Source organism: Fusarium flagelliforme (genome assembly GCF_020744385.1).
Source record: "Fusarium flagelliforme strain FIESC 12 MPI-CAGE-AA-0113 chromosome Unknown B0J16scaffold_4, whole genome shotgun sequence".
Taxonomy (NCBI): domain Eukaryota; kingdom Fungi; phylum Ascomycota; class Sordariomycetes; order Hypocreales; family Nectriaceae; genus Fusarium; species Fusarium flagelliforme.
In genome coordinates, this window is record NW_025763506.1 from 995,878 (window position 1) to 1,022,653 (window position 26,776).

The 26,776-nt window shown below is 48.8% G+C and overlaps 10 protein-coding genes across 10 annotated transcripts; 5 read left to right on the forward strand and 5 right to left on the reverse strand.

Moving 5' to 3' along the window:
* The first annotated feature begins 228 nt into the window (after nt 1-228).
* B0J16DRAFT_340643 (histidine phosphatase superfamily) lies at nt 229-1,433 on the forward strand. Its single transcript, XM_046127714.1, has one exon. It carries the CDS (start codon nt 326-328, stop codon nt 1,148-1,150), a length of 825 nt encoding a protein of 274 aa, XP_045982542.1. The 5' UTR covers nt 229-325; the 3' UTR covers nt 1,151-1,433.
* B0J16DRAFT_123267 (uncharacterized protein) lies at nt 1,271-3,209 on the reverse strand. The gene is made up of 5 exons (XM_046121636.1): nt 2,750-3,209; nt 2,336-2,696; nt 2,166-2,283; nt 2,045-2,115; nt 1,271-1,994 (listed from the first exon to the last, which is right to left on the reverse strand). Exons 1-5 carry the CDS (start codon nt 2,936-2,938, stop codon nt 1,492-1,494), a joined length of 1,242 nt encoding a protein of 413 aa, XP_045982543.1. The 5' UTR covers nt 2,939-3,209; the 3' UTR covers nt 1,271-1,491.
* Nucleotides 3,210-4,566: 1,357 nt separating this feature from the next.
* Nucleotides 4,567-7,709, reverse strand: B0J16DRAFT_304163 (uncharacterized protein). Its single transcript, XM_046124711.1, has 4 exons — nt 7,553-7,709; nt 6,137-7,432; nt 5,669-5,814; nt 4,567-5,610 (listed from the first exon to the last, which is right to left on the reverse strand). The coding sequence occupies exons 1-4, from the start codon at nt 7,673-7,675 to the stop codon at nt 4,734-4,736; spliced, it is 2,442 nt and encodes an 813-aa protein (XP_045982544.1). The 5' UTR covers nt 7,676-7,709; the 3' UTR covers nt 4,567-4,733.
* A 257-nt stretch (nt 7,710-7,966) lies between these two features.
* On the forward strand, nt 7,967-9,571 carry B0J16DRAFT_371805 (uncharacterized protein). The gene is made up of 2 exons (XM_046130433.1): nt 7,967-8,740; nt 8,794-9,571. Exons 1-2 carry the CDS (start codon nt 8,335-8,337, stop codon nt 9,465-9,467), a joined length of 1,080 nt encoding a protein of 359 aa, XP_045982545.1. The 5' UTR covers nt 7,967-8,334; the 3' UTR covers nt 9,468-9,571.
* Nucleotides 9,572-10,738: 1,167 nt separating this feature from the next.
* On the reverse strand, nt 10,739-11,628 carry B0J16DRAFT_398486 (CAP domain-containing protein; the record flags this gene model as incomplete). Its single annotated transcript, XM_046132392.1, has 3 exons — nt 10,739-10,863; nt 10,915-10,985; nt 11,036-11,628. The coding sequence occupies 3 exons, from the start codon at nt 11,626-11,628 to the stop codon at nt 10,739-10,741; spliced, it is 789 nt and encodes a 262-aa protein (XP_045982546.1).
* Nucleotides 11,629-12,989: 1,361 nt separating this feature from the next.
* On the reverse strand, nt 12,990-14,344 carry B0J16DRAFT_123302 (uncharacterized protein). Its single transcript, XM_046121637.1, has 3 exons — nt 14,052-14,344; nt 13,698-13,995; nt 12,990-13,646 (listed from the first exon to the last, which is right to left on the reverse strand). The coding sequence occupies exons 1-3, from the start codon at nt 14,255-14,257 to the stop codon at nt 13,047-13,049; spliced, it is 1,104 nt and encodes a 367-aa protein (XP_045982547.1). The 5' UTR covers nt 14,258-14,344; the 3' UTR covers nt 12,990-13,046.
* A 1,096-nt stretch (nt 14,345-15,440) lies between these two features.
* Nucleotides 15,441-16,522, forward strand: B0J16DRAFT_340653 (glutathione S-transferase). Its single transcript, XM_046127715.1, has one exon. The coding sequence runs from the start codon at nt 15,614-15,616 to the stop codon at nt 16,289-16,291; it is 678 nt and encodes a 225-aa protein (XP_045982548.1). The 5' UTR covers nt 15,441-15,613; the 3' UTR covers nt 16,292-16,522.
* A 450-nt stretch (nt 16,523-16,972) lies between these two features.
* On the forward strand, nt 16,973-18,284 carry B0J16DRAFT_383974 (chaperonin 10-like protein; the record flags this gene model as incomplete). The annotated part of the gene is made up of 4 exons (XM_046131379.1): nt 16,973-17,155; nt 17,205-17,881; nt 17,930-18,105; nt 18,154-18,284. 4 exons carry the CDS (start codon nt 16,973-16,975, stop codon nt 18,282-18,284), a joined length of 1,167 nt encoding a protein of 388 aa, XP_045982549.1.
* Nucleotides 18,285-19,144: 860 nt separating this feature from the next.
* Nucleotides 19,145-20,758, forward strand: B0J16DRAFT_383975 (ammonium transporter AmtB-like domain-containing protein; the record flags this gene model as incomplete). Its single annotated transcript, XM_046131380.1, has 4 exons — nt 19,145-19,249; nt 19,296-19,364; nt 19,411-19,751; nt 19,807-20,758. The coding sequence occupies 4 exons, from the start codon at nt 19,145-19,147 to the stop codon at nt 20,756-20,758; spliced, it is 1,467 nt and encodes a 488-aa protein (XP_045982550.1).
* Nucleotides 20,759-20,834: 76 nt separating this feature from the next.
* On the reverse strand, nt 20,835-22,097 carry B0J16DRAFT_123357 (Deuterolysin metalloprotease family-domain-containing protein). The gene is made up of 3 exons (XM_046121638.1): nt 21,847-22,097; nt 20,986-21,798; nt 20,835-20,930 (listed from the first exon to the last, which is right to left on the reverse strand). Exons 1-3 carry the CDS (start codon nt 22,088-22,090, stop codon nt 20,911-20,913), a joined length of 1,077 nt encoding a protein of 358 aa, XP_045982551.1. The 5' UTR covers nt 22,091-22,097; the 3' UTR covers nt 20,835-20,910.
* Nucleotides 22,098-26,776: the final 4,679 nt, after the last annotated feature.

The window sequence follows — 26,776 nt, forward strand, 5'->3', positions numbered from 1 at the left end:
AACGCCATTTACAATCACAAAAGCCAAGCTTCTGGCCTGTGACGATCGGCAGATCTCCCACGTTGGGGAATCTGTCGTGGTAAGTTGCCAAATGGGGCCAAGCAAGTTCCTGCGCTAAATGGGTCTGATGGGTCCACGACTCCATTCAAGCAACCAAGCAGCGATAACGGCGGCAAAGGGTTGACGTCAAATGCTCATCAAGTTATTTTTTTTTTCCTTGGCAACTATAAAAATAACTGTCCAACTAGAATTTCTGGGGAAATATTTCTTCATAAATTACATCACCTCTTTACATCAAACTTGAGTGTAAAATACAGCTATCAAGATGGGCCGTGTCATCATCCATTGCGTTCGCCATGCTCAAGGCTATCACAATCTCGGAGAAGAGTTCTTCAACCTTCTAGACCCCGCGCTAACACCATTCGGACAACAACAATGTATTGAACGTCGCAAGGCCTCGTTTCAGGACCAGTCCAAATTCAGACTCATCGCTTCTTCGCCCATGACGAGAACGATACATACCGCTTGTCTCATCTTCAAAGATGCCCTTCAGACACAGGAAATTCTTGCTATTCCCGAAGCCCAGGAGATTTCTGATCACAACTGCGATATAGGAAGCGATCCTCCAATTCTCGCTGAGCTATGCGCACAGAACGATTGGCCCGTTGACTTGAGTCTTGTATCCAACGGTTGGAATAACAAGGACCTCTATGGACCAAACAGTCCCGTCACAGGTGCTTGTGCAGCACGTGCTCGAACAGTGAGAAGAATTCTCAGAGAAAAGGGCGCAGAGCTAAGCAGAAATACCGACGATGACGTCCACATCGCTCTGGTTGCTCATGGAAGCTTCCTCCACTACTTCAGCAACGACTGGGAAGGCAGCACATTAGGATGCGGTACAGGCTGGAAGAACTGCGAAACAAGACGCTATGTCTTCCAGAACGACGACGCCGACGAGGATGCCTGGGTGATGGAGACCGCGGAAAGCCGACGTGCCCGGGGTCTAACGGGCCCTGCACCTTCAGCAGAGGAACAACGGGAGTTGTATGAGCAGACAATGGTTGGATGGGTTGAACAAGGGCTTCCTGATATCAGATACCTGGCCACAGCTTCGGCGCACCCGAGACACGAGGATCAGGCCAAGTTGTAGGGTGGGTTACACTGCGGAGTTTATGGTTTGGAATCGCGTCGTAATTGGAGATCGGAAAATTTAGAATTCTGACGAAAAGGTTGTTTCAGCTCAAGACCTATCAAGGTTATACTCGGAGTGGGGGTATGTTTAGGTTGTATCAACGGAAGAAAGTCTCTTCCCCTGTTTCTGATTATCGGAGATCTTCCACGGGATAGAAATAGATCTGGTAACGAAACACGGTATCACTCAGCGAGAATCAGACTGAAAAAGACGCTAGAAATAATATGTACGTAACGTCGTGTCTAAGTTTGTTTGTTTTTAACCCTATTATACACATGAAATTAAACGCAGTATGAGCCTCAGTTCCTTCGAGGCGGTGGTGGTGACAATCCCTGTTGTGCATAACCCTCCTGTTCAACAGCAAGTCCAACGCCTGGATGCATCATATCAAAGCTCCTCGTGCTCTTGCCCGACTCACTAGCCGGTCCCAGCGGCCAACTATCATCCCTCGTAAACTTATGATCCGGTGGCGCTCTAGCCTCTTCGATATCAGGTGAAGGCACACGGTTTTTATCCCAAAAGTCGAATTCTTGAGGTTCGTTCTCCTCGGGAATGTTGCGCAGCTCCATGCCGTCTGGGTTGTTGTTGGCGACGACGGGGAGGGGTCCGGTGGAGATGTGCTTGCTGCTGCGTGTCCAGGTCCAGCCGGAGCCTTTTCTTTCGCCGGTGGAGGATTCGAGTTTGCGGGATGTAAAGGATGTGTGAATATTTCGGAGGATGGGGCGGAGAATGGGGATGCATTGCACCATGATTGTTCCAGCAACTTCTGATGAGTACCAAATTTGTGACATGCCGTTGCGCCCTGGTTGTTGTTAGTTTGGGTTGTGATGGCGGGTGAGATGGGAAACGTACAGATGTAGTAGGCGTCGCGGCCGTTTCCTTGGTCCTTCCAACCAACTCGGATAGCAGAGACGATAGCGACACTATTATTTGTTAGAGAGATATCTTGCCAAGATCAGATTGTCCAACTTACATCATTCCGAGACTCATTGTCAAGCAAAGGCCAACCTTCTCGGCCCTCTTCATCTCCAGTCCTCGAACAATGAGCCAAGGGAAGCAGGCAAATACAAAGTCCATAATGATATTGTAGACTGCGAACCACGTTAGCACTATCCAGCCTCGAAGCCATGCATCAATACTCACTGTTTCCTCCCTCCTTAAAATCGTCCCTAAACTTCTTATCCAAGCAAAAGTCCAGTCTGTACCAGTTGTCGTATGTGTCCTTGCCGCACACCTTGGCCCACTGCAATATGACCTTGGTGACCATGTAGCCGTTCATGGTGAAGATACAGAACCAGAGTATCCATTTCTGCCAGTAGTTGCTCATCCGTAGTAGCGTAACTGCAAACGCTGTCTTTGTCAAGGCCTGCCCGATCAATGTCCCGCATGATGAAATAGTGATCATTATGTGCATTTTGTCATCCCATTTTTTCGATGAGTCCTCGAGGACGTAGCCGTTGCCGAATTCGTATACGATAAGACTGTTGTTTGCGAGGAGGATGATCTAGTTGTGTCGTCAGTATAGACCTTCCATAGGTTGACATTCCCACTACTCACCCATGACACGATGAGGATATAATCATCGTACCACATCCCATGCCGCCTCGTAATCTTAACCCATAACCTCGCCCATAGAAAAATAGATGCTCCAGCAAACAGCGACCATAACCCAATGTTCAACTCGGTATAAGGATTGATGAACTTGTGGACAGGCTCGTCCTTGTCGGCGCGGAACTGTAGCCTCATCGCCACATTCTTTGGTGGTTGGTTGACTAAAACGAAAGGTACCGTGTTTCGTTTTAACGAGGTGGAAAAAAGGATAAATGAAAGAAACACCAACAGCCAAAACCAACAACCAAACAAGTCAAGAAACGGAAGGGGGACGGGGGATAAGTGAATAGAAAAAGAGGATTTGGACTTTGAGATCACCCCTGACCCCGCAGGTTACATGGATGGATGCAGTCGAGAAGATTGAAGAACAAGCCTGGATCCTGTGATAATGCCTGTCTGCTCACATACCCTTGCAAGACGGGTATACCTTAATCGGACACTGGGGCCGTTCTGAGCAGGTCCCGAAAATGAGCATCCAACGTGCCAGGGAAGATAACGTGCATGAGACTAAGAGAGTAATCTAGCTTGCCACTGCACCATCCCGCTCGGAGTAGTTCTTGAACATGGAAATGGGCCTCGTATTATAACCACTGGCCATGACGCGATCTTCTTCCACCCTAGAAAGTGGCTTAGAATAACTTAAAACAAGGGAAAAGAAAAGAAGGTTTTCGTACGCATCACGCACAGATAATTGTTTGGTTGAAAAGCAAAGTCCCGTATACCTGACACGATTTGCACGAAAACACCGTTTCAACACCAATGTCGGTACCCGATGGAATCAGTCTTGTCCATCCAATTAGAGGGACCGTCATTGAGGCAAGCCCTGCGTGTGCAAAATGGGCTTGGAAAAGTGAAACGATTTTGCAGATTGCTACCCTTGTCGCGGGAACGAATCGACGCTTCCTATACGTGGCTTAACTGTCAGACACCCCTGTATCAAAGCTACTGTACTGTAGCGTAACCCCCCTTTGGGGATCTGGCACGCGGACGCTTGGACGATTCTGCCATGTGGGTGGTAGCCGAACAGAGAGAGAACTTTTTTTATCTTAGTCTAGAGGAGAATTGGATTGGGTAATGGTCTAGTTGCCTCCGTGACCGTTGAAGTGTCATCCCGATGTGGGCAATGAAAAAGAAAAAAGAAGGACGTTCCATCGGCAGATTCTACCTTGGCACCGGGGTTGGAGTGAGCTGTATGGGTCCCCCCTTCAGCTAAATTACGCTGTGCTTGCAAAATTAAGGGAGCATTATAAGCTGAGATATATGTACTGTTGGTAGCTGTGACACACAGACAGTGATCAAAAGAGCTTGCATACGAAAAAGCATTTACTCTTTCCGATTTAATATATTTGCTCCGGTATGCGCATCATTCACACATTGCTTTTTGTGGCTTGCCATGGGCGACGTCGATGATGCCCAACCTCGAGTCCTGAGCCTTTAATAAAGTTAAAGCTCCATGCTCATGCTCGCCTCACCACAATGAGAAACACCCCGCCGTTTGACCTCAGCTCCTCAGCAACAGTAACATCGTACCCAGGATAATGGTTCTTGGGTTCTCGGCTGTTCCTGTTGGAGTTCCTCTTTTTTTAGCGCGTAGGCAATCTTGATGAAACACTGAGACCCGTAGCGATTCCCAATAATGTCGTGATTTTCTTTGGTGGAGTCTCGGGGTACGAGAGCAAGCAAGCAAGCCTCGTTTGTTCGCGGTCGGCAGGCGAATGACTAGCAGGGGATGATGAACCGGGACAAAACACGCGGTTATAGATCAAGGATTGGCGATATATGTATGTGTCTACTTTTTACAGATATGTATGTGATGAATAAACGTTGCCAAGAATGCGACGATCTTGCTCGGAAATCACTCGATATATCATAATTGAACCCAGGTAATAGCATTGTGTCAAATGCCAACCTAGCCCAGTCCAGTCCAGATTCAAGGCGTCTTGCTCTTTGTGCGAGCGACGACGACCACTGCTCTCACAACGCGGGTCTTGTCAAACCAATTGAACAACCTCCCTGCCAATTTGAAGCCACCCATTGACACGCCGTATTCTGCCAGCAACTGGTCTTGGCGATCTAGAAACTTGACCAGCCCAGAAAACACATCATCTGTGATTTCCCTAACCGTGATCTCGTTGCGGTCGTACCCGCACTCCACCAGCTGATCTCTGTACTCCGTCTCCGAGAGGAACGTTTTTAGCGGGCAGCCCATCATCTTGCCAATCAATCGCGCTCGCCAGATATCAGCCGTAGATGCCTTCTCGTTAAGGAGCAGATCAAATGCCATGAACCCCGCGTCTAGCTCTTTCGCTGCGTGTTTGAGCACGGGCTTTCGCGAGGGTGAAAAGTGATACATGCAATCGAGCGCGAGAAGCCATCGCTCAGAATACTTCTCATCAGCGACAGAATAAACAGCCTCGGTAACTTGACTACTCCACGTCTCAGGTTTCGCAGCATTGGCGCAAAACAGGCTGAACGAGTCTACGTCAAAGCCAACGGTGCCTATCTCGCGGTAGATCTTGCGGCGCGACGTCTGGACCTGTGCGTCATTGAGGGTAAGCCCAACATAGCGAAAATCCCTCCATCCTCGGGCGTCTGCGAGCTTAGCGAGTTGCCAAGTTTGGTCACCGCAGCCGAAACCCAGATCGAGAATCGCAAGACCGGAGTTGTTCTCGGTGTCGTCCAGTAATCCGGCGGCGCGGACAACCTGCTCGAGAAGGGCAGAGCAAGCCTCGGGAAATTTCTCAATTGGCGCGCCTTGGGGGGTTTTCCTGGGGAGAGGGAGCGCGTGAGAACAGAGTTTGTCTTTGCTTCAGGGTACGAGAGTTTGTGTGTGTGACGACTTACCAGTATCCCACGTTCATCCACATGGATGTGGGATGCGACGTAATGTTGAGCTTCCAATGCCCCAACCCGTAGATATCACTCATTCTCATCACCACGAAGGCGATGACCGCAGCAATAGCCAAGGCGGTGACCAAGCCGGCAGCAAAGCCCGCGCCGAAACTGTCTCCCTTGAATGGCATGATAAAATGAAAATAAGCATTCAGTTAATTAATTCGAGAACGGACCGCGCCGTGTTCAGCGGCAGCTAACGGGATGTTGAAGATGTCCAGTGAAAAATAGACCAAAACTTAACCTAAAGCTGCACCAAAGTCTGGGCGTTGCATCCACTGACAGTTTCGCTAAATGACCTGATTAAGTGCATATTTAGAGTCTTGGGCGCTGTTTATGCTTAAATCAGAGATAATCACGGCATTGTCAGATTAGATGCTAGAGAAATTGTTTAATCATTTATCTCGTGGCTCATTATTCCTTCTCCCAGGGAATGGCTACTCCAAAGTCTAAAGCTACGCGCATGGCCGATACAATGCATCCCTCCAGCAGAACCAGGCCATCCCAGCACCATGCCCCGGAGATCCAGATATTATCCTGACCATTGACCCAACCAGCCTTACGGTCATCAGCTTTCTTATCTACCAAAGTCCCTCTCATCAGCTCTTGAACCAGGGCCTTACCCTCCACGCTGCGCAGTGTTCTGGTGAATTTGGCCTTTTTAATTGCATCTGGCTGCGCCGCCTCGTGTAAGGGACAAGTGCTGACCACGACTCCACTGGGCATGGCATGCAGTGCTTCGGTGCGAGGGCTGCCCATGTCAGGGAACGCAGTCCTCAGGGTCATGGTCTGGGCGGCCGAGGGATCTCTGGTGTGGTGCATGCACGCGAACGATTGACGGACGTTGTCGGGTTTAACGACGCTGATTCCCGACGCTTCGGGCTTGAGCACAGAGCTCTCGACCTGGCGCGTAGGGAGTTGCTCCAATGTAGACCGTAAGGGTTTGTAGATTCGGCCCGCGACGTCGGGGGAGACGGAGAGTACGACACGGTCGAAGACTTGCTCCAGGATGCGACCGGAGGGGTCGAGGGTTGATTGCCATCGCACCATGACCGTTCCATCGACTTGGGGCACAGCTTCAATCACGCGGCTGTTAAGCTTAACGTCCTGCAGCTCTCGTGTCAATCTGCTCTGCACCTGCGAGACGCCCCCGCATACAGCGTAATGCTGCTGCCCATGCGAAAGCTTCTTGTAATTCACCACATCGCTCGCAGGGAACTGCAGCATCTCCTCATGTGTACACGTCGCCACACCGCTCAGCAGCGGAAGCAGGTAATGTGATATATATCGTCTCGGTAACCGTATGCGATCAAAGTATTCGGCGAGGCTCTCGCTGTATCCGGTCGAGGAAGTGTCGAGGGGCGCGACGAGGAAGCATGCAATCGTGAACCAGAATTGGCACACAATCAGGTATAGAATCTCGGTAAGATGAGCGATCAGCCCACGGTTACCAGGCCACGGCGGCGGCGTCTGATGCAGATTTGAGGCATGGATAAAGTAGCTCTCGTTGTCGCTGCCCTTGTGCGAGACTGTTCCATCGGCCGTCGGCGTTGCTTTCGCGAAGACGAAGAGAAATTTGATCGGGTGAAGGGGAATTCGTAGGTGTTCGTACATGCGCATCAGGTTGTGGTAATACCCTCCAGCGCTTGCGCGCATGGGCAGATCAATTCGTTCCGCATCATTCGTCGTTTCGTTTTTGATGGTTACAGAAGCCGAGTCGAAGGAAAGTCGATCAGCCTAGAAGAAACGTCATTGTTAGATCACCACCGTTTGAAGGTTTGAAGGTTTGAAGGTTTGAAGGTTTGGACGCGGGAAGGATTCGAGCGCCTGTAACTTTTGGCGAGTCGGGTACCTTACCTGCTCAAATAGCGTAACATTATAGCGCTCATCGCCCTGTAATAAGTAGCCAGTGGTAAGGCCCGCGAGACCAGTCCCAATGACAGCTACACGCTTCGATATACTTATACTTTGAGCCTCCATTTGAATAGCCTCATATCTCAAACGTCAAAAAAACTCAATCCTTTTTTGAGAAGCTGGTGGCTGTACCTAGCAATTATGGTTAATTTTTCTTACTCTTCCAAACCCACCGACGACGACATCTAATTGGGTAGATCGCGACTCAACAAACCCACGGGCCTGGGGATCAAGCCGAGGCCTGTACGATCGACTTTGCTGTGTCTCGGAAGCTTGAGTGTTTTTAGTTTGCTTTTTTGACGGCAATGGGCCGATCAATGGGCGGTGTACGTTGAAGTCTACGACATTGCCCATGGTATAGAGTTTCGGCAGTTGGACATGGTCTCTCGATCGACTGAATCCCATTAAACAATCTCAACAATCTGTTTGCTTGTGATTGTGATTCTGGACTGGATAATTGGACGCTTCTCATTGAACCATCTTCTCAGCGACCCACGTCAAACAGCGGGCCAAGATCTCAAAGTGGGATGATGCAGCGCGAGCTAAGACAAGAATGAAGTGAGTGACAATCTGACAAAGATTTTGTCGCAACGCTTATACTACTTAGCCTGAAATCACTGTTATCACTTTAACAGGAAGCCTTGTTTTTCTTACCTTTGGCGCCGTCGTTCGTCATCACGACAGATCAGATCCGGCCGTACCGACTTCGTTATTGGAAATCCACCATGTTGGACCTCTCGAATGCCCGCCCGATTGGCATCCTCGTAGGATACCTAACAGCCTGCGCTGCTCTGGCAGCTATCAGCATCACCTCCATCTACCGAAAAGCCGCTTCCTCAAATGCTCTATCGCGTCGTTCGCACTCCATCGTCGTGTTTAGCGCTTTGGCAGCCCTGAGCCTTGCCACGACTTGGTATCACATGTTTCGCTTTTTCCAATGGTCCTATCAGCAATGGGCATCTGCGCACCCAGAAAGTCTTGATGGAATGCTTCATTTGGGAGAATGGCTACGCGACACAACTCTGTTCAAACAGGCTTGGGTGTCGACTCTTGAGGAGCCAACAAGATTGTGCTGGTCACTGCAGATATTCGCGCATTGTGCGAATTGGAGCGTCATGTTGGCATCTTACGGTAAGACAATAGTCAAGTAAGTTTGTGTGAACGAATATTAAATGTCCCTTTAGACAAGAAGATGAAAATACCGCACCTCTGGGTCTTTATGCTCTTGGGTCAAATCGTGGCTATTTCCTTCGCCTTAAATTTATCTTTGCTGGCATTCCTTGTTTTTGAAGACACGGATCCGACAGGAAAAGCAACAAGGGAGGCCGAGCAGCAGCCACCCATAGCAGAAACCCATTCCGGTCTACGCAAGTCATGGCTTGCCATCCTGGCAGTCACAACTGGTTGCGCACTCTCTATCCCATGGCAGCTCGACCACCCCAAGTTCATGTATCTTCTTCTCGCTCCCCACGTTCTAGCCTTTGTTCCCCTGCTGTTGAACAGACTCATCAGCGGTTCAGAACGCGCGGTCATGGACCAACAGCCACCGCCAGATGTTCGCCGCAATGTCAGGGGTATCATTGTTGCAGCAGCCATCTACAATCTACCATTCAATGCTGGATCTGGAGCTCAGTGGAGAGATGTTATGAGGGCTCTGTATGAGCATCCGGCCGTGAGCAGTGTTGGTTGGGATGTTATCTGTTGCTGGATCAGCCTTTCTGCGTGGCATTTGGTTTGCTGGGCTGATCATTTTGAGGAGAAGCAAGGCATACGCCCTCTTCAATGGGAACATATACGGAATTACTATTTGAATAAGGTGTATGATATACGGGACTACGTGGTTCGACGCTTTATGTAAATGAACCTCCTTTTTAGTGAGTGTTTAAGGAAAGTAAAAACTTCTTATATACTTAGACTTACGATCTGGCTGTAGACCCGGTTATTTAACTATGTGCCTCTGATCGATCTGAACTTGAAGTGAGTTTATCAAGTAAATGGTGAACGCCTCTTGCTAAAACTATATTTCATGTCATCACGATCATCGTTCTCAGGATGTAGGACTAGGATGCACATATGCCAGATATGATAACCCGCACTCAGAGTGTTAGAAGAGATGGCCCCCGAATGTCTAGGAGACGAAACTTTACTTTAACAATCCAAGTCTTAGAGGACAATCCTTCTTCTACCCACCTGCCCGCAACTCAGCAATTCGCGAAAATAGCCCTTGCTCCCGTTCTATACTACTCCCGTGTACATACATCGGATATGCCGTTGCTGCCGGACCGTTGTGGAGTTTCGCTATGAAGATCATTGCCGACTTCTTCACAGGTTATAGCCGAACAACCAGATCTCCATCTCGGTCTGAAGACATGAAACCTCTGAATCGTCAAAGCGCAGCTTTACCTTCCGGATCCGAAGTCGATAGCATTAGTTCTAACCTCCAGGTCTAGCTCCGCCTGTTGGTTTCGCATGGCTTTGCCAAGAGCCAAGGATCCCCTACGTAAAAAAGCAAACAACCGAGACCTGTCGTTTTCTTCAACTGCAAGTCATCCTAAACTAGAAATCTTCTCCGCGTGCCGCCGAAGGATTCGAGATCCGGGATTAACCTTGTTGCTTTTGGATTAATTCCCGTCAGATTGCTTTTTTATGGCATGATTTCCGAGTTCGACGTTGGTTCGAGCAGGTCCGTTGCTACATGAGGTCATTTGTTCTCTGTTCGATTAGTCGTCTTTTATGGCGATCTTAAGATGTAGATATAGCTTGTTGGCTCTTCTCATTTGATTGCGTACGACCGGTGCTATGCAACAAATCTGTTGGTCTTGACTGGAAGCATGGCGATCTTGGACAGAATGGAGGCCTGGTACCAAGCCCTTTTGACGATTCGCAGCATACAGTTCAGGCAGTATACACAGTGACAAGACCAAATAGCGGAAAGAATAAATTGACTAGTCCATAAATTCATAATGCGTAAGTGAATGTAAGGTAGTAATAATACATGAGTGTCGGTTGATGTCAAACGACAAATGAATGAAAGAGGGTATCAGGTCAGACTTCTCGAAAACCATCGTCATCTCTTTCCCAACTGCCCCAGGCAGCTACATCAGATCCATTTTCGCCATTCTGTTCTTCTTAATAAGGCTTCTTGCCAACAACGTTGCCAGCAGCAGTGTATCGAGCAACTGTGTACCAAGCGCCCTTCTTGTCCTTGGCGGTAGCGATACCGATTTTGGTGGACTTGTTCCAGACAGCTTGAGCTGATACTGTGTTAGTTCTGAGTCGGAAGTAAGATGAAATGGAAAACATACTGTAGTGGCCATATGTAGAGAAGTTGCCCTTGGGAATGACCTCTCCGTTGTAGTTCTTCTTCTCGTTGAGCCTGTAACATTCGTCAGCAATCTTTAAGGGATTATGAGAAAGGGAACATACCAGCCCTTGGCTCCAGCAGTGATGGGGTTCTTAAATCCATTACTAGCCCAAGCGTACGCAAGGTTCTCACCCTGTCCGGGGCGGTCCTTACCCGCAGAGTGAGTCATCTTGCCAGCCTTTGCAATCTTCTTCGCGTAGGCGAGAGCATCGGCCTCAAGATCGGTATCCCACTTGAGTGCGCTGACCTTGACCTTCTTGCGAGCATCATTGTGAAGCTTCAGTGCCGCCGCCTGATCATCAGTAAGGGCTCTAGCGAACAGCTGATGCAAGACACTGCGCTTTTCATTGCTGGCGTCTTCATCGTCATCATCACCATCATCAGCATCGTCCTTGTCTGCATGGAAGACAACTGGGTCGACACCAAGTTGAGTGACGCTGGTGTCGGCGACTAGGATATGATAATTGGGCTGTTTCTCGCCGGGGACCTTGAAGTCATTGTCGACACTGATCTTGGCCTTGGTGCTCTTCGCAGGATGAGCATCATATTCGCCATCCCTGTCGTAGGTAAGATCGATGTTGTCCTTAGCTGGTGCAGCTACTACTCCAGACAGGGAGTGAAGCACTAGAAGAAGCGAAGGAACAGATAGAAGCATCGTGATATGTTGTTCAAATGAGGTATGAGATTTGAGTCAAGCTTAGTGTTACTAGTTCAAACCTCTTTCCCCTCTGCTTCTCAACCTTTATATATTCGTTGAGTAATAAGCTTTCGTGGCCAACGGCGATGTTTGAGTTATCGTTCTGACGTCTGTGAGTGGCGTTGAGTTGCGGAAAGATCAGAAGCCGTGAGATCGGCGGCCCTGAGGACCCCTACTTCAGCTCAAACTTAAATATCCAGGAACAAGGTCCGCGTCACTCTAATTCTGACGTATTTTGGCGGCTCTTCTAGATTCGCGGCCTGGTGGTCTAGAGTTATGCATTCAGCGCCTTTTGGCGTTGTGGGCTTGGGTACGAAATTCCGGAGAATGTCTCAGCTGTTCGCAACTATTGAATTTTCGGTACCTGATCACATTCAATATTCAATATTTGGGCACTGGTCACTGCTAGTGCTTAAGGGAGCGTTTTACATAATTCTTCCCGTTCTCCGCAGTTTTTAGTCGATTGCGGATGGGAAGTGGAAAAGTGAATCTCACCACTTCGTTGAGCTAAGACTGTCACATCACGGACCAGTGGCGACCGAAAGACCCTAGGTCTACGGGATCACCCTCTATTTCGTAGCATTTACATCATTCGCCTTTATTTGACAGCTGTCAAAGTCGATTCAGAGCAGTGGGAGTCAGCCCTACACAGAGGATGCTGACAATCTTGGCCGTTCACGGCAGTGATGCATTCCATCACTGAGCCGTCCTGGTTTCCACAAATGAAACATCAAAATCCATTACGAAGCGAGAGTTCGATTCCTCTTATGACAGTATGCTGAATTCCAGGAGATCTGTTCTACCAACGGGAGCTGTCCGCATGTCACTGACATATCTGAGACATCCCAATATTGCCTTTGGCATTACTGCATTTGGCTATGGCACCTACCACACCGCCAATAAGGAATGCTATCCAAACCTTAAGCCGCACAAGCTCCAGAATTTGGCCGAAAACGGGTATTTGCCTCAGGGTCGTAGCCGTTCGGTCTAAAGGTCTTGACGCAGGGGAATTCCAGGTAGACGGAGTGTGTCTCGTGACGTTAGTTGCTGATCTTGGTGGTGCGTGCCGACTCTAACGGATAAATGGATAAAGTGAGACAGTGCAGTGCTGCGGCCGTTGCATTAAGAACGCGTAATGAATATCGAATTGCCACCAGATATCTAAGATTCAGAGAGGAATCTGGGGAAAAGCCAATCCTTACACGAATCATCCTGCCATTGAAGGTTTCTTTCCTCTATTTCCTGAACGTCAACTTATTTTAATGCTAACATCTATCCCAAATTCTGCTAACTAGTGCTGATGCCAAAGAGAAAAGTTCGTTGCCCATTCGTTCTATAGTTGCGAGACTTTGCTGTTACACGTCGTGAAGGCCAATCTATACCTTTTGAAGGTACAAATTGTCGATCTTAGAATAGGCGCCTTTGAGCTGTCCTTCAGGTGGGCGCTCAAGAAATCTCAAGGCAACATCATAGTATCCTTCTGCTGTCTCAGGAACGTCGAAGCCGGCTTGAAGCGGAACCACAATTGTTCCCGCTGCAGCCACGACCTTTGAGCCTCCAAACTTGGGACTTATCGTTGTTTCTGTGGCGTGATTGACAAGTTCGTATCGTACTACCTTTTCCCAGTAGGCGGAGATAAGAGGAAACTTGGTAGGCGGCGCATGCAATCCTATCTGGTAGCTGCCTGCTTCAAGGTAGACGGGCTTAACTTGACGTAGAATACCAAGTTCACCTGCTGCATCATACACTGAGTACATCCACTGATTTTGAGGGGCGCCAAGTTTGTAAAAGTCTCCCTTCCACGAGTCGGGGGACAATTTCCAACCAGTCGAGTCACCAGTCTCAAAGTCGCCATTAATAAGACGATTTACTTGGGTCGGAAGGACAGTAATTGTGGATGTACCGCCGGTAGTGACCGTGAAAACTGTCTCCCATGATGTAACTGTAGCGCGAGGTGTGGTGATGATGGTGTTGATCTGCAGTGAATTGTTAACAAGCAACTCTTCGCGTCAGCATATCTGACTTACCTCCGTGATCGTTTCCGTGCTGACAACATGAGTGACGCTAACAGTCGAGGCCGGCACACTGATGCAAGAACATGCCGACGTGATCCTGCTAGCAGGGTATGTGACACCGTTCGTCATACATTTTGTTGGGTTTGCGGCCACTTGACGTTTGACAGCATCAGCAGCATCAGCAGCATCAGCAGCACCAGCTGTCACAACTGTTGTGGCTGTAGGAATAGTTTCCGTGAAGACAGTTGTTTTGTGGGTCTCAGTGACCTCAACTGCGTCGGCAGTAGTAGTAGATTCTATAGTTGTAGTTCTGATATTATTAGCTGTGTGATCCGTAAATTGCACGTAATATTTGGGTTTACTTACATGGTTGCAATTGAAGTTGCAACGGTTGCTGTGAAGGGTACAAGTTCCGCACAAAAGTCGCTGGCCTGACTCGAATAACGCTGGTCGATGAAGCATCGGAATAAATTATCACGATTGCATGCTGCACGTTTGTTGAGATGATCGGGTACTTGTGCCAAGGCTCCTAGACCGGAGGCCCCAGTAAGCAGGATGTTGGCGACTCTCATTTTTCTTGACTGGAGTCGGGCTGACAACCAAAAGAAGCTCAACAACTGTATTTGACTTCATCTACATATATATCCCAAGTTGATTCGGACCCTTTTGTCCTGCAATGTTTTGTTGTCAGGTCATACAGTGGAGCTGAAGCTGAGTCGAGACCCGTGCTCTAACCACGAGGAGAGACCTGCGTCAATAGCTCTTCAATAGCCATCTCGTTTAATTGTTCAGCCGCCCACATCATCCCTTCAGCCCGCCACCAAATCCCTGCTTCACTCCTGTGGATAGCTGGACCTCAGTTTTATTTCGTGCTGGTCGGCTGAAGCGGTTGTGATGGAGTTGTCAAACAAGTCCTGTGGAGGTTTTTTGTCAGCGTCTTGTGCCATTGATTGGTTGCTTGGGTTATAACACGGCTTGAGGGGGGTCCTCATGTGCTGAATTCTACCTTCATTAAGTGATTCTTATCTGCGTAAAACGTCTTCGTTTGATCGAGACGGCATTTTTGGACCTTCTGTCGCTCAAGTCGTCTCACAGTAGAAGGAAGCTTTGAACACTGTATTATATTATCTTATCAGTGACAAGATAACTTATCAGGGCAAGAAAGAGCCCGGACTATCAATAATCCGACAGACAAAACGGCCATTGCAATCCTCACACTGGCTTGAAACAAGCTGGATCAACTGTAGGGTACGGGCGAAGTCATGGAGTGAATTATCCTTCAATTTGTCCAGGGGACATTTAGACTTAATGAATATCATTTTCTTCTTCAAAGATGAATCCAAAATCAACATCAAATATCCTTTTGTGAAACTTGCTACTTTGTCTATTCATTAGGTGCCCACCCGCTCATTGGTTAAACACGGAAAGGAACGCTGACATTGATCGTACTTTCTTTTTACCGCTATCATGTATGGTACTACAGCTTGTCATAATCGTACCGCATCAACCACAATGCAACATGCAGCCCCCAATTTACGCACTTGATGCCTTTATTTGCCGGGTATATGTACATTTCAACTCGAAAAACCCCCATTTCTCTGAATTTCATCAGTATTGGGTCCACATATCATAGCTGCCCAATCATTGCGTCACGTCTGCATCGGCATTGATCAGTTCCGTCACTGTCATAGAAAACCCATCAACTCCACAAGCCATGTCATGACCCTGCCACGCAGCCAATCATGAGTGCCACTTCTCAACAACCGGGTCTTGGTCTCGGGAATGAAACGGCATAACGTCGCAATTTTGAATGATTTCAAAGCAGATCCATTCTTCAAGCTATTTCTAGAAGACCCTATAATAACTCCAGACCGCATCCTTTCAAACCATCCATCTCCAATCACTGCAATCAACTCACAGCAATCAAAATGTCGTCTATCAAGCCTCTTACTCTACACGCCCATCACACCGGCCCCAACCCCTTCAAGGTGGCCATCCTCCTCGAGGCTCTCAAGATCCCCTACAATGTCAAGCTCTGGCAATTCGGCGAGGGCTCCAACGGCCTAAAGGGCCCCAACTTCCTTGCCATCAACCCCAATGGCCGTGTTCCCGCCCTTGAGGACCCCAACACCAACGTCACAAGCTGGGAAAGCTTGGCATGCGTCAACTACGTCCTCCGCGTCTACGACACCGAGAACAAGTTCGGCCACCGTGAGGAGGCCGGCGAGCAGGGCAGAGTCGATGTCGAGAAGTGGGTTAGCTTCTTGATTACCACCATGGGTCCCATGATGGGACAGTGCAACTGGTTCCGCCACTACCACGACGTCAAGAACGATAACGCGTATGAGCGATACTACGCTCAGGCTTGCCGATGCTTTGCGGTTTTGGAGGAGCAGCTTAAGTCTCACAATGGAGATTGGATTCTTGCGGGCGAGAAACCTAATGTTGTGGACTTCCACTTTGAGCCTTGGGTGCGACAGTATGAGTATGCTGGTTTGACCATGAAGGAGTATCCTAATGTTAAGGCGTGGCTGGATCGTGTCCAGGCTCTGCCTATGGTTAAGCAAGCTTATGAGAAGGTCAAGGCTGGAGAGGAAGTTCAGTAAGGGAGACACCGATTAGATCCCGAACAGGAATAATATGACGAATTATGCTGAATCAACTTCCATGCAATAGCAAAAAATATGATGGTGACATGACGCGTTGAAGTGATTGCGTGGTGTAGCTCGGGTACTCATGGTAGAAGGCTTTCATACCATGATATCGGGCACTAAATAATCCGAAAAGAGCCTTCAAGCTTGACGACGAAAATATCTTACTTGATTCATTTGCAATCTTGGATTAGAAGACTACGTAGCTAATTCCTACAAGTTTCCATTCAAAAGACATGAGACAACATCGGAGCCGACATTTTAGGACCGCTGCGGCCCCATCTCCGCAAACTAGCGCTAGCTAGGATTCTAAAACTCATGATTTGGGGAAAAGGTCGAAAGGAAAGTCAAAAAGCGCAAGATCGGCATCGACCCCGCATTCTAATGGCTGTGCAAGTTCCAGCATGAATAAAAAAATCGAATGAAAGCAGTGTCTGGAGATGGAGTTCCGGCTTTGAGGCACGGTTAGAGTGCGGAGACTGGTTAAAGGATCGTGGCTTTGTTGGTTGCCAACAACGTAAGGTTCCAGTGGGTCAGTGAGCTGACAATTATCATGTGAGGAGTCAGTTAACTTGGCATATATAAAACAGTCAGGAGCCGCACCTTCCGTTGCGCATGAGAAAGAAATCTCTCAGTATGCCAAGATTACCAACTGCTTCATTTACAAAACTCTTCACTCAAAACCTCCGTGGCCCTGCTCCTAGGGCTATACATCGCTCATTCTATAGCACGATGATGCGCGCAGCGAGATATTATGGCATAGAAGACATTCGTGTCGAGCAAGTACCCCAACCATCCGTGAAACAAGGACAAGTCAAGGTATACCTCAAAATATGTGGTCGCTTCCAGAAACTAAAGGCGTGAATAGGTCTCTCCGCGCTTTGTCGGCATTTGCGGCACCGACCTGCACGAGTATCTAGGAGGCCCGAATTTCTGTCCCACGACACCTCATCCTCTCACCAAGGAAGCCATCCCCGTCACTCTCGGCCACGAATTCTCAGGCGTCATCACCGAAATCGGCCCTGATGTCGAAGGCTTCAAAGTAGGCCAGCCTTGCGCTATCCAACCGACGCTTTTCTGCGGCCACTGTGCAGCTTGTCACAACCACGCCGAGAATGTCTGTCACACGGGCGGCTTTGTCGGATTGAGTGGAGGCGGCGGAGGCCTAAGCGAGTCTGTCTGCGTGAACGCCACACATGTCCATCCTCTGCCTGAGGATCTACCTCTCGAAATTGGAGCCCTGGTCGAGCCGCTGTCTGTTTCATGGCATGCCATGACTGCCGCGCCTGAGATTGGACCGGGTGCAAGAGTTGTCATTCTCGGAGGTGGACCTATCGGTTTGGCCATGATCCTCTGTCTCAAGGCGAAGGGCGTGAGTGAAATCATTCTTTCAGAGGTTGCGACTTCGCGACAAAACTTTGCGAAGGAGTTCGGTGCGACGCGTGTTGTGAATCCGATTGAGGAGAACCTTAACGAGGTCGTGCTCGGTTTGACTGATGGCAGAGGTGCTGATGTCGTTTTCGATTGCGCCGGTGTGCCAATAAGGTAACGACCTTCGACCGAGGAGAAAAAGCAAAGCTGACATCCTTGTAGCATCAAGAGCGCGTGCGAAGTCGTCAGGACGAAGGGTACAGTCGTCAACCTCGCGATTTGGGAGAAGGAAGTTCCCTTCAACCCAAACTGGATCACGATGAAGGAGAGCTCATACAAATCGGTGCTCGGCTATGCCCACGAAGACTTCCAGGCTGTGATTGCAAACCTGGCCTCAGGTAAGTTCTCCAATACTCTTCATGGGACCAAGGCTGACATATCTCAAGGCGCGATAAAACCTAGTCAGATGATCACAAGGAAGATCAAGCTCGAGAATATTGTAGAGGATGGAATCAAGGCACTGATCAATGATAAGAACAACCAGGTCAAGATATTGGTGGATATAAATGATAAGTAACTGTCAAGGTTAATAAGAATCGGCCAAAGCGCAATTAGCCCCGAGACAGCAGTAACCTAATACGCACTTGCCAACCCCTTGCTAGACACCCGCGATTCAAAACACTCAAGGACTGCATTTAGATCTTCTACTCTTGTCTGGTAGGCGAATTTCAGAGTGACAAGGTCGTTCCTTATCGCTCCTTGATAGCCAGCTCAAACCTTTCTCAGCTTAGTGCATTGGGGAAACTGATATCGCAGATCGCTCCACCAATAAACCCCAGGCTTCATCTCCGCGTTTTCGTCACTAGCGTAGCACCAAAGATAAGGGCGCAGCCAAGTACCGAAAACCACTACCCCTTGTTTGAAGCTGGGTTCCAGGCGATTTATCGTCCATTCTGGATTTTGTTGGTATTCCAACAAGTGGTGCCACGTAGGGTAGATTTAGAGGTATAGGCTACCAGAAAGTTCATCTCAAAGGGATGGTATTTTATCTTTTTCCCTTCAGCCATCACTTCCACCACTATGGCGAAGCTGTGCAACAGCATGAAGACGCGTCGCTGTCTCGGTCGCCGTTGACCCTTTATCTTACTGTCGATCCCTGGATCCTACCAACCACAAGCCGGTGCCTAGAGATAAGCATTTACGCCACATCTTGCAAGCCGACGTTATCTTCACTCATCACCTCTTATCTCGCATGTCTTCGCCGGAAATGGAAAAAAGACCCAGAAGAAGTAGTGATACCCATTTCTTGGCAGAATACTACAGCCATGTCTAAGATATCGAGATCCTGGGCTTCAGTTGCTGCACATTTAAATATGAGGTGCATGCGGGTCCTCGACATGATGAACGGCAATCGCGACCAAGTCAACTTGCTGCAGTATGGCCGAATCTTCAATTACCCCGGTCACCGAGTGGCCTGACTACGCTGTCGACCCTACTGGTGGAAATCCCGTCACTCATGACTTGAATGCTCCGTATGACAAGGTACCAATTACCACGACCGTGTATGATCCTCTCTGACAATGCATAGGGAGATTTGGCTTGGATGCTGGTATGCACGATTCTATGCTGGCAGATCACACCCGCGATCGGCTTCCTGGTACGCCATCTACTGAACACACTCGCAACACATCTAATCTCAGCAGTATGCCGGTATGCATCGCCGAAAAGCTGCATTGACCATGGTCCTGCAGTCACTCTTCTGCGCCTGCGCCGTCGGTATCCAATATTGGATCTACGGTTATTCTCTCTACCAAAGTCGCACCACGAACCCCATTCTCGGCGACCTATCACTAACGGCTTTCCATAATGTCCTCGCCCAGCCATCGATGGCGAACGGAGATATCCCCGAGATTCTATACGCTGTCTTTGGTGTGACCTTTGTGACAGCTACCGCGATGATCTTGGCTGGAGCTATGCTGGAGCGAGGGAGGCTCTGGCCGAGCATGGTCTTTCTGCTTTGTTGGACGACCTTTGTCTACTACATGTATGTTTCTTCAGCACTCCAGTGTAAGTTAGGATGAAGCTGACCGCCTTGATAGTCTTGCATACTGGGAATGGAACCCAAGCGGATGGCTCTATAACCTCGGACTCTACGACTTTGCCGGCTCTGGCCCTGTCCACATCGCCTCAGGCTTCGGAGCTCTAGCCTGGTCGATGATGCTAGGACCTCGAATCCCCGATGCCACTATCACCGATCGAAAGCGCGCAGTGCATTATAAGCCTCACAACCCACTTCTCATGTGCTTCGGAACCGTACTCATTTGGTTCGGCTGGTTCGCATTCAACGGCGGTAGTACAGCCAACCTCAGTCTGCGATCGATCTACGTCGTTGTCAATACAAATATGTCGGCGTGTGCTGGCGGCATTGGTTGGGTTTTGCTTGGCTATCTCCATACTCGCAAGTTCAGTCTGGTCGGTTTCTGCTCTGGTATCATCGCCGGACTCGTCGGCATCACACCCTGCGCAGGCTTCACTCCCATCTATGTCGCGCCCGTTATCGGCTTGGTCACTACGGTCGGCTGTTTTTACACTGTCAAGTATAAGTACCTCCTCTCCATCGACGACGGTCTGGATATCTTCGCCATCCATGGAATCGGTGGTGTCATTGGCGACATCCTGACTGGTCTTTTCGCAGCCCAATGGGTGCCTGCTCTGGACGGTGTCTCAGGAGACACATATGATGGAGGATGGTGGGAGGGCAACTACAAGCAACTCGGCTACCAAATCGCCGGCGCTCTCACCTGCGCCGCATGGTCCTTTGTCGTGTCGTGTCTGTTACTATTTGTCATCAACAAGATTCCTGGTCTCCACCTGAGAGCGAGCGAGGAGCATGAGATTCGAGGTCTGGATTACAAGTACCTCAGCGATGTTGACTGGGAGGATCATTATATGAACGGTGGTGTCACACCTGTCATGGATGGTACACCAGTGCGAGTGGCTACGCCTCAGCAAACGGTGGAGCCGAAGAGTGATGAACGAAAAGTCGACTGAAGTGTTTGGGGAGGATGTTTTGTTTTTGTCTAGCTAGAGCGATACAAATATTATGAAGATTAATAGATGTACAAAATGTTCCAAAGTCTGTTGCATGCATTCTACGTGTCAGATAGAGACGAGGACGATGACTCCACTAGCATAGCTCCTCATTAGCAGTCGAGGTAGACAGCTGTAAACCCATTAGTAAAAGATCCATTATCAGTTGCTGGAGCTAGGAGACTTACCACTGGCATACAAGCTGTACGAATCAGCATTGTAAAGACAAGACAAAGGATCCAAAGCAGTTGCGTTCTCGTAACCATACGCATAGTCCTGTGTCGAAACCTCTTGTTCATAAACGGCCCTAGCATGGGTCATTTCGTGAATCATCGTGGTAGCGTGATCCTGCTTGTGGCACTGTGTTGGCAGAGGTCCCTGCCATGTATAGAAAAGAGGGCACATGACGATGTAACCGTTAACCCAACTCGTGTAAGCAATCAAGGGACCAGCACTTTCGCAGTAGCCGGCATCGTCTTTGCAGAAGACCCTCGTATTTTCGCTCTTGGAATCGGCGCACTCTTCGGCAACGGCCAAGAGACGACCCGAGACGTGGTTTCGGGATTCTGTGTCGTTGGCCTTGAAGTACTCCACGAATCGGGCGGATTGTGGATCGGCGGCATCGGCAGCGGCAGCTTTAGCCAGAGACACACAGTTCTTTACGGCGTTCTGATTGGCCTCGAGCTTATCGGCTTCGCATCCCTCTGATTCAATGATGGCTCGCTTGGACAGCGTTGCCTTAGCTGCAGAGGCCTTGCTGACCTTGACGGAGATGGGTGATGACCTGAGCTTGATGGATGTCGACTTCTTGTCTTCACCGGAAACTGCGGGAAGATTGCCATCGACAAACACAGAATAGGTTCCGGGCTTCAAGTCGTGGGCAACAGAGAGATCCACAGTTCGGGAGATAGAGGATCCAGCAGCCAAATGTTCGTAGTCCTTGGTCTTGAGTCCATCATAGTAGATGCTCAAGCTGATACCCATGAAAGGAACATCATCACCTGTATACAATTAGCTTCGTATAGCAAAACCGTTTTAGCTATACGTACCGTTCTCATCAGTCACAGTCAGCTTCTTGACAGGTCGCTCATCGAGGATAGTGCCAATCTTCAAAAGACTCAAATCAGAGTCTCCATTGTTGGTGATAGTGGCCTTAACCTCGCTTGGCTTTCCAGGAACTTGAGCGAGAGAGACACTCAAGTCGTTCGACTCTTGAGCACGTCGATAAGGGTTATGCGACTGCACACCGACGGTCAGATGGGCAATTAATGTCAAAACTTGGAAGAACTTCATGTTGGCGATTTAAGACTAAAGCTTACCATTCCGTCGCAGAATAGTCAGGAAGCACGTCTATCTATACAAATACAAATTCATGCGTTTAGGCTGGAAAAGGGGACCGGCAATGGTGAAACTGCCGGACAAGCTGCCAATCCAAGCAATTTCCCCCGCTGCCAAGAGTCTTTATACGAAGCAATCCCTGCAATGCTCTATTTTCACGTCTCGAACAGATCAACGAGCCCACTATTTGCCGCACTTGGATGGTCAAACTGGTGCTTGGACACCGTCAAGGTCACATGTGCCTGAGCGATGATCTAAATACGAGGAGTTGGCCTGCTCAGTTAAATAGTCCGTGCTGATAACTGCTATGAGTTCTTGTCAATTCTTAACTGTGTTATGCTTAATTAGGTTTGGCCTCTTTGTATATTGTTTCTCATAAGTTGCATATCATGTCACGTTCGATAGAATGCAAAAAGGCTGGCTTTATCAATTCATGCCAATCCTGTTATTCTGTCTAGGAATCTGCTTTCGACTCTTAATCTTGGTTTGGTCTACGCAACTTGCACACGAAAAAGGGGAGTAGTATCGTAAGTACAGCATCAACGAAACATTTAACAACGTTCCAACGTGTGCATCTTACTATCAACTGTCAAAACGTGTAGCTGTTGACCAACAAATGTCCCCATTTAAATAGAGAGGGTCAGTTGTCGATCTCTATCAGGGCTTCAGAAAGATTAGCCGTCGACAGCATAAAAGACGAAATAATTTGCTGACTTTACGATAGCTTAGATAAATACTTATACTATGGTGCCTAAAGCCTTAGAGGAAAATCTGTTGTATACCACCTGGTCCCTTCCCATACCGTTATTTAGATCAACGACTTCCTTCCCATACCATTGGTAAGGTCAATGGCTCCTTCCCAAACTGCAGCCATGGACGTGAACTTGTTTATTACCTATCTTGATGGTATCATCTAGGCTTTTCCTCTTCAACCATCACAGCAACCGTACCAGCAGCAGCAGCAGCAGCACCAACAACAGCAGCACCAGCAACAACAACAGCAACAGCAGAACCAGCACCAGCACCCCCAGAACCACCACCGTCGCCGCCGCCATGGTTTCCTGTTTCGCCGTTTGTGACTACATCACCAAGACCGTTGCCACCATCGGCGGCGTGGTCGTGATGGTGGAGAAGGGGGTGGCGTGGATCCAGAAATGGATGAAGAGGGAGAAGCAGGACGGTAATTCAGATCGATCTTTGGACTTATAAATACTGACATCAGTTAGGATCTCCGGAGGAGTTGGGCTTGGGTGGGGGTTGGGAGCTGACTGCCAAGCGGTTGGCCAAGGAGAACAAGAAGCTGCGGGAGCAAATGAATGTGCTCCAGGAGACCGTTGACGGTCTCCAAGACCGGTTTGGAGCACGGCTCCCGTCAGCGAGGGTCGAAGGGATCCGGCTTCGTACCGCCGTTACCACCGCTGGCAGCTTCAACCCCCGGCTCAATTAAAGCCACCGCGTGTTGAAGGAGTGAAATCACGAAAAAACAACCCGTGGGCGGGACAACCACGTAAAAAACCCTTAACAAAAGGAAGAGGAGGCATCGAACTAGCCCAGGCATCTACCCCACAACAGTGTAAGTCCTGGGCTAGCCCGGTCCGCGGGTCTGTAGGTCAGGCGCTTTTCTCGATCACTGGTCTCTCAATCAATCATTCACCATGGCCATATCGATCAAGTGCACCTTGTCCGGGTCCAGTAGCCAGCACATCTCCCCATCGATTGCCGGTGAAGCTAAAGCAGCCCCATTATCGAGTTGTTCCCACAAAAAAAACAAAAAAACAAACACCAAACACCAAACAAACACCAAACAACATCTCGATATAAAAACGATGCCTCCGCCGTACTCTCACACCTCAATATCTCGACGCTCCTCTTCAAACATCTCCCCACGTCTTCGAGCCGTCAACGAGTACACCTTCCTTTTGTTCCATCCTCCATCTGTTACGAATCCTCAAATTCTTCGTTGCCTCGAAAACACCAGTCCTGGCTTCCGCAACTGGAGTCTTTCCGCTCCAACCATACACAATTCTTTCGACGCGGGACGGCAACCGATCCAGTGACGCTAAAGGAGGATGGCAAGTATGAACACGCACAAGCCCGTCAAACGATCACGACTTACGGCCATCATGAGACACGTCTATGTTCCCATACGCCAGTGATGACATACATCGTGTTGTTTTATCATGTAAGTGTTGACGAGCCACACGGAAACTTTCAATAGGCAGACACCAACTAACAGAACCGAACCAGACGAACGCCATGCCTGACAGCCTCAGCTTGAAGGTTGATATACATTCTACGGGTCGCGCTGCGCTTAAGCAAGATACAACTGTGAAGCTGGCGGCTCAGGATGCCAAATTCGACACAATGAGCGGAAGGATATCTGTCGCATTACGCAGCCCCTCATCGGTCAGACAGGCACCAACAGCATTCCGATCTGGATCACCTGCCATGATCCCCTACCAACATCGACATTCGAAAAAACCAACCACATTACCCTTTGACGGATCTACCTGCTCTCATGGATTGACTGCACCGATAGCGACGATCCTCGAAGTACATCCATGGCCAAATGAATCATCTTCGTTTGCGTACTCTGGCGCTATTCTGTTTGACTAGTGGACCGCAGCTGACTTCATGTCTGGCAATAAGGTCACCCTTTCGAGAAATGCTGCAGAGTCAGGAGTTTCAGGAATGTACCCGCGACATTACCACCCAAGGAGGCCCTAACTGGTCAAGACTCTCTATCTGGCGTCATTGATCCAGGTCACACGATGGAAGACAACAATCCGCACCGTCACTGATACATTCTTTTCCATCTTTGTATTATCTTTTCACTGTTCAATCAGAGCACTTCGATGACGTCTCGGATGTCAGTGATCCATATGTCGGATCGGTTACGCAGCCACGACATCAGCAAGATGCCAGCTCCGTACAATTGGGACTCCTGAGTTCCGACATCCTTTAGTCACGTACGCCCAAGTATGTTGAGAATACGCATTCCCATATAATACTGACGAATGGTAAACAGAAACCACACCGAATTTGGATGTCACTTCCAAATGTTCTCCGAGTCGACGCCCCTCTCTCTATTTGAGTTTTTTTCCCAATCGCGGGCCCTGAAGTATACAGAGTCGACGCCTCTTACAAAGTCTCACACGTCGGGAACGCTTACACCACCCAAGTCTCAGCCACCATCCTCGAGTGCTCGACGTTCCGCATGTCACTATTTGCGCGGGGAAGAGCTTTCAAGCCACGAAACATGACGCTGGAATAACGGCTTTCCCCTGAGCGACATCGGAAAAAGTCTTTTTTATTCGTGTTGCAAGCTCTTGACGAATTACGCATCACGATCTTAGTCCGGAAAGTACCGAGAGTCATACGACCCTATCATGGTGCAGAGCCTTCCCACCATGACACAAATGGAGCAAAACCCGAAGCCAAACCTTGCTCTACGCCGGCGTCGCTGTCAGACTTCACGATATCACTCGTCGTTGAGGTGCCAGGTACGTGACCCTCTAGGTGGGTAACAAGAAGAAATGTCCTCTAAGAAACTTAGGCTACAGAAATAAAGTAACCTAAATGCTGGCCTAAGCCGGCGTAAGGTGACCACATTATTTCGTCTATTATGCTTCCGGCGGTTATATCTTCTGACACCCCGCGGATGTTTTAGGGGCAAAAGGATCGTCAAAATAATACACGGCAACGTTTTTGCCAATCTCTGACTTGTTTCTCTCCAGGGATTGCGACTACTGCGGCGGCAGCATCGCCGCCCTCGCTGACAACGGTGGCGGCAGACTTACCATTTTTGAGACAATGGATACCATGTCAGGCATTTGGCCAAGTAACCAAAGTATGTACTTCTGAACTGTCTGAATGCTTTGCTACCTACTGACCTTCCCCGTTTTCACGCCAGCAGCGAAGCAACAACATGATGCCTTCCTCTTCTTCTGGGATTGTCAGTCATTTACGTGTCTCAAGCAGGCTTAGTTTATTGATGTTGATTTGGATTTGCGATGGCTCTGGTTGACTAGAGGGCTGTTGTGTGTGTGGTTGATGTTGGTGGAAGAAAGGAAAAAAGGAAAAACTCGAAAGAGGCAAGCAAAGCACTTTGTGCAGTGGCGTCAACCCCATGTCAGGGTGGGATAAGAAGGAGAAGGGTCTTTTGCAAGCATTAGGGTTCAAATGTTTTAAATATACAACTTTTCAAGGAAAACCTTAAAGCTTCATCACCCCGAGCGAGCATGGCTAAGCAGGCTAAGTAATTGGCTGGGCTGAGTCATGTCCATCTCAACGGCGGCGGCAGCGGCAGTATTTATATCACAGACCTTTGCTAAGCTTTGGTGATACCAATAGCTTCAAGTTGATACCCCGCTAGACTTTTGGGGAGTTTAAGAATCTGCGTTATGGGGAACCTTGAGACGTAGCTTTCTGCCACATGAAGCTTTATTCATATCACAAGGAAACTCTACTGCCGCAAGATTGCTATATCTCAATTTTAAGCTTTCTATTTTGCAGATCAGGCCACATTATCGCACATATAACAATGACATGACCCATGTTGCTTTCCTTCGTTCTCGCACCCGCTCATTCTTTTCTCTACCGCACTTCACCTCGGCCCAAATCTCTCTCAGGATCGTCAAA

Coding starts and splice junctions, on each gene's coding strand:
- B0J16DRAFT_371805 (XM_046130433.1), top strand. CDS start 8,335: ATGTTGGACCTCTCGAATGCCCGCCCGATTGGCATCCTCGTAGGATAC. Junction 8,741..8,793: donor CGTCATGTTGGCATCTTACG/GTAAGACAATAG, acceptor ATGTCCCTTTAG/ACAAGAAGATGAAAATACCG.
- B0J16DRAFT_340653 (XM_046127715.1), top strand. CDS start 15,614: ATGTCGTCTATCAAGCCTCTTACTCTACACGCCCATCACACCGGCCCC.
- B0J16DRAFT_304163 (XM_046124711.1), bottom strand. CDS start 7,675: ATGGAGGCTCAAAGTATAAGTATATCGAAGCGTGTAGCTGTCATTGGG. Junction 5,815..6,136: donor GCGTAGCTTTAGACTTTGGA/GTAGCCATTCCC, acceptor ATGCCATTCAAG/GGAGACAGTTTCGGCGCGGG. Junction 5,611..5,668: donor ACGTCGCATCCCACATCCAT/GTGGATGAACGT, acceptor CGTACCCTGAAG/CAAAGACAAACTCTGTTCTC.
- B0J16DRAFT_340643 (XM_046127714.1), top strand. CDS start 326: ATGGGCCGTGTCATCATCCATTGCGTTCGCCATGCTCAAGGCTATCAC.
- B0J16DRAFT_123357 (XM_046121638.1), bottom strand. CDS start 22,090: ATGAAGTTCTTCCAAGTTTTGACATTAATTGCCCATCTGACCGTCGGT. Junction 21,799..21,846: donor GACTGTGACTGATGAGAACG/GTACGTATAGCT, acceptor AATTGTATACAG/GTGATGATGTTCCTTTCATG. Junction 20,931..20,985: donor GTACAGCTTGTATGCCAGTG/GTAAGTCTCCTA, acceptor ATGGGTTTACAG/CTGTCTACCTCGACTGCTAA.
- B0J16DRAFT_123302 (XM_046121637.1), bottom strand. CDS start 14,257: ATGAGAGTCGCCAACATCCTGCTTACTGGGGCCTCCGGTCTAGGAGCC. Junction 13,996..14,051: donor GCAACTTCAATTGCAACCAT/GTAAGTAAACCC, acceptor TAATAATATCAG/AACTACAACTATAGAATCTA. Junction 13,647..13,697: donor GCACGGAAACGATCACGGAG/GTAAGTCAGATA, acceptor AATTCACTGCAG/ATCAACACCATCATCACCAC.
- B0J16DRAFT_123267 (XM_046121636.1), bottom strand. CDS start 2,938: ATGAGGCTACAGTTCCGCGCCGACAAGGACGAGCCTGTCCACAAGTTC. Junction 2,697..2,749: donor ATATCCTCATCGTGTCATGG/GTGAGTAGTGGG, acceptor CGACACAACTAG/ATCATCCTCCTCGCAAACAA. Junction 2,116..2,165: donor ACAATGAGTCTCGGAATGAT/GTAAGTTGGACA, acceptor AACAAATAATAG/TGTCGCTATCGTCTCTGCTA.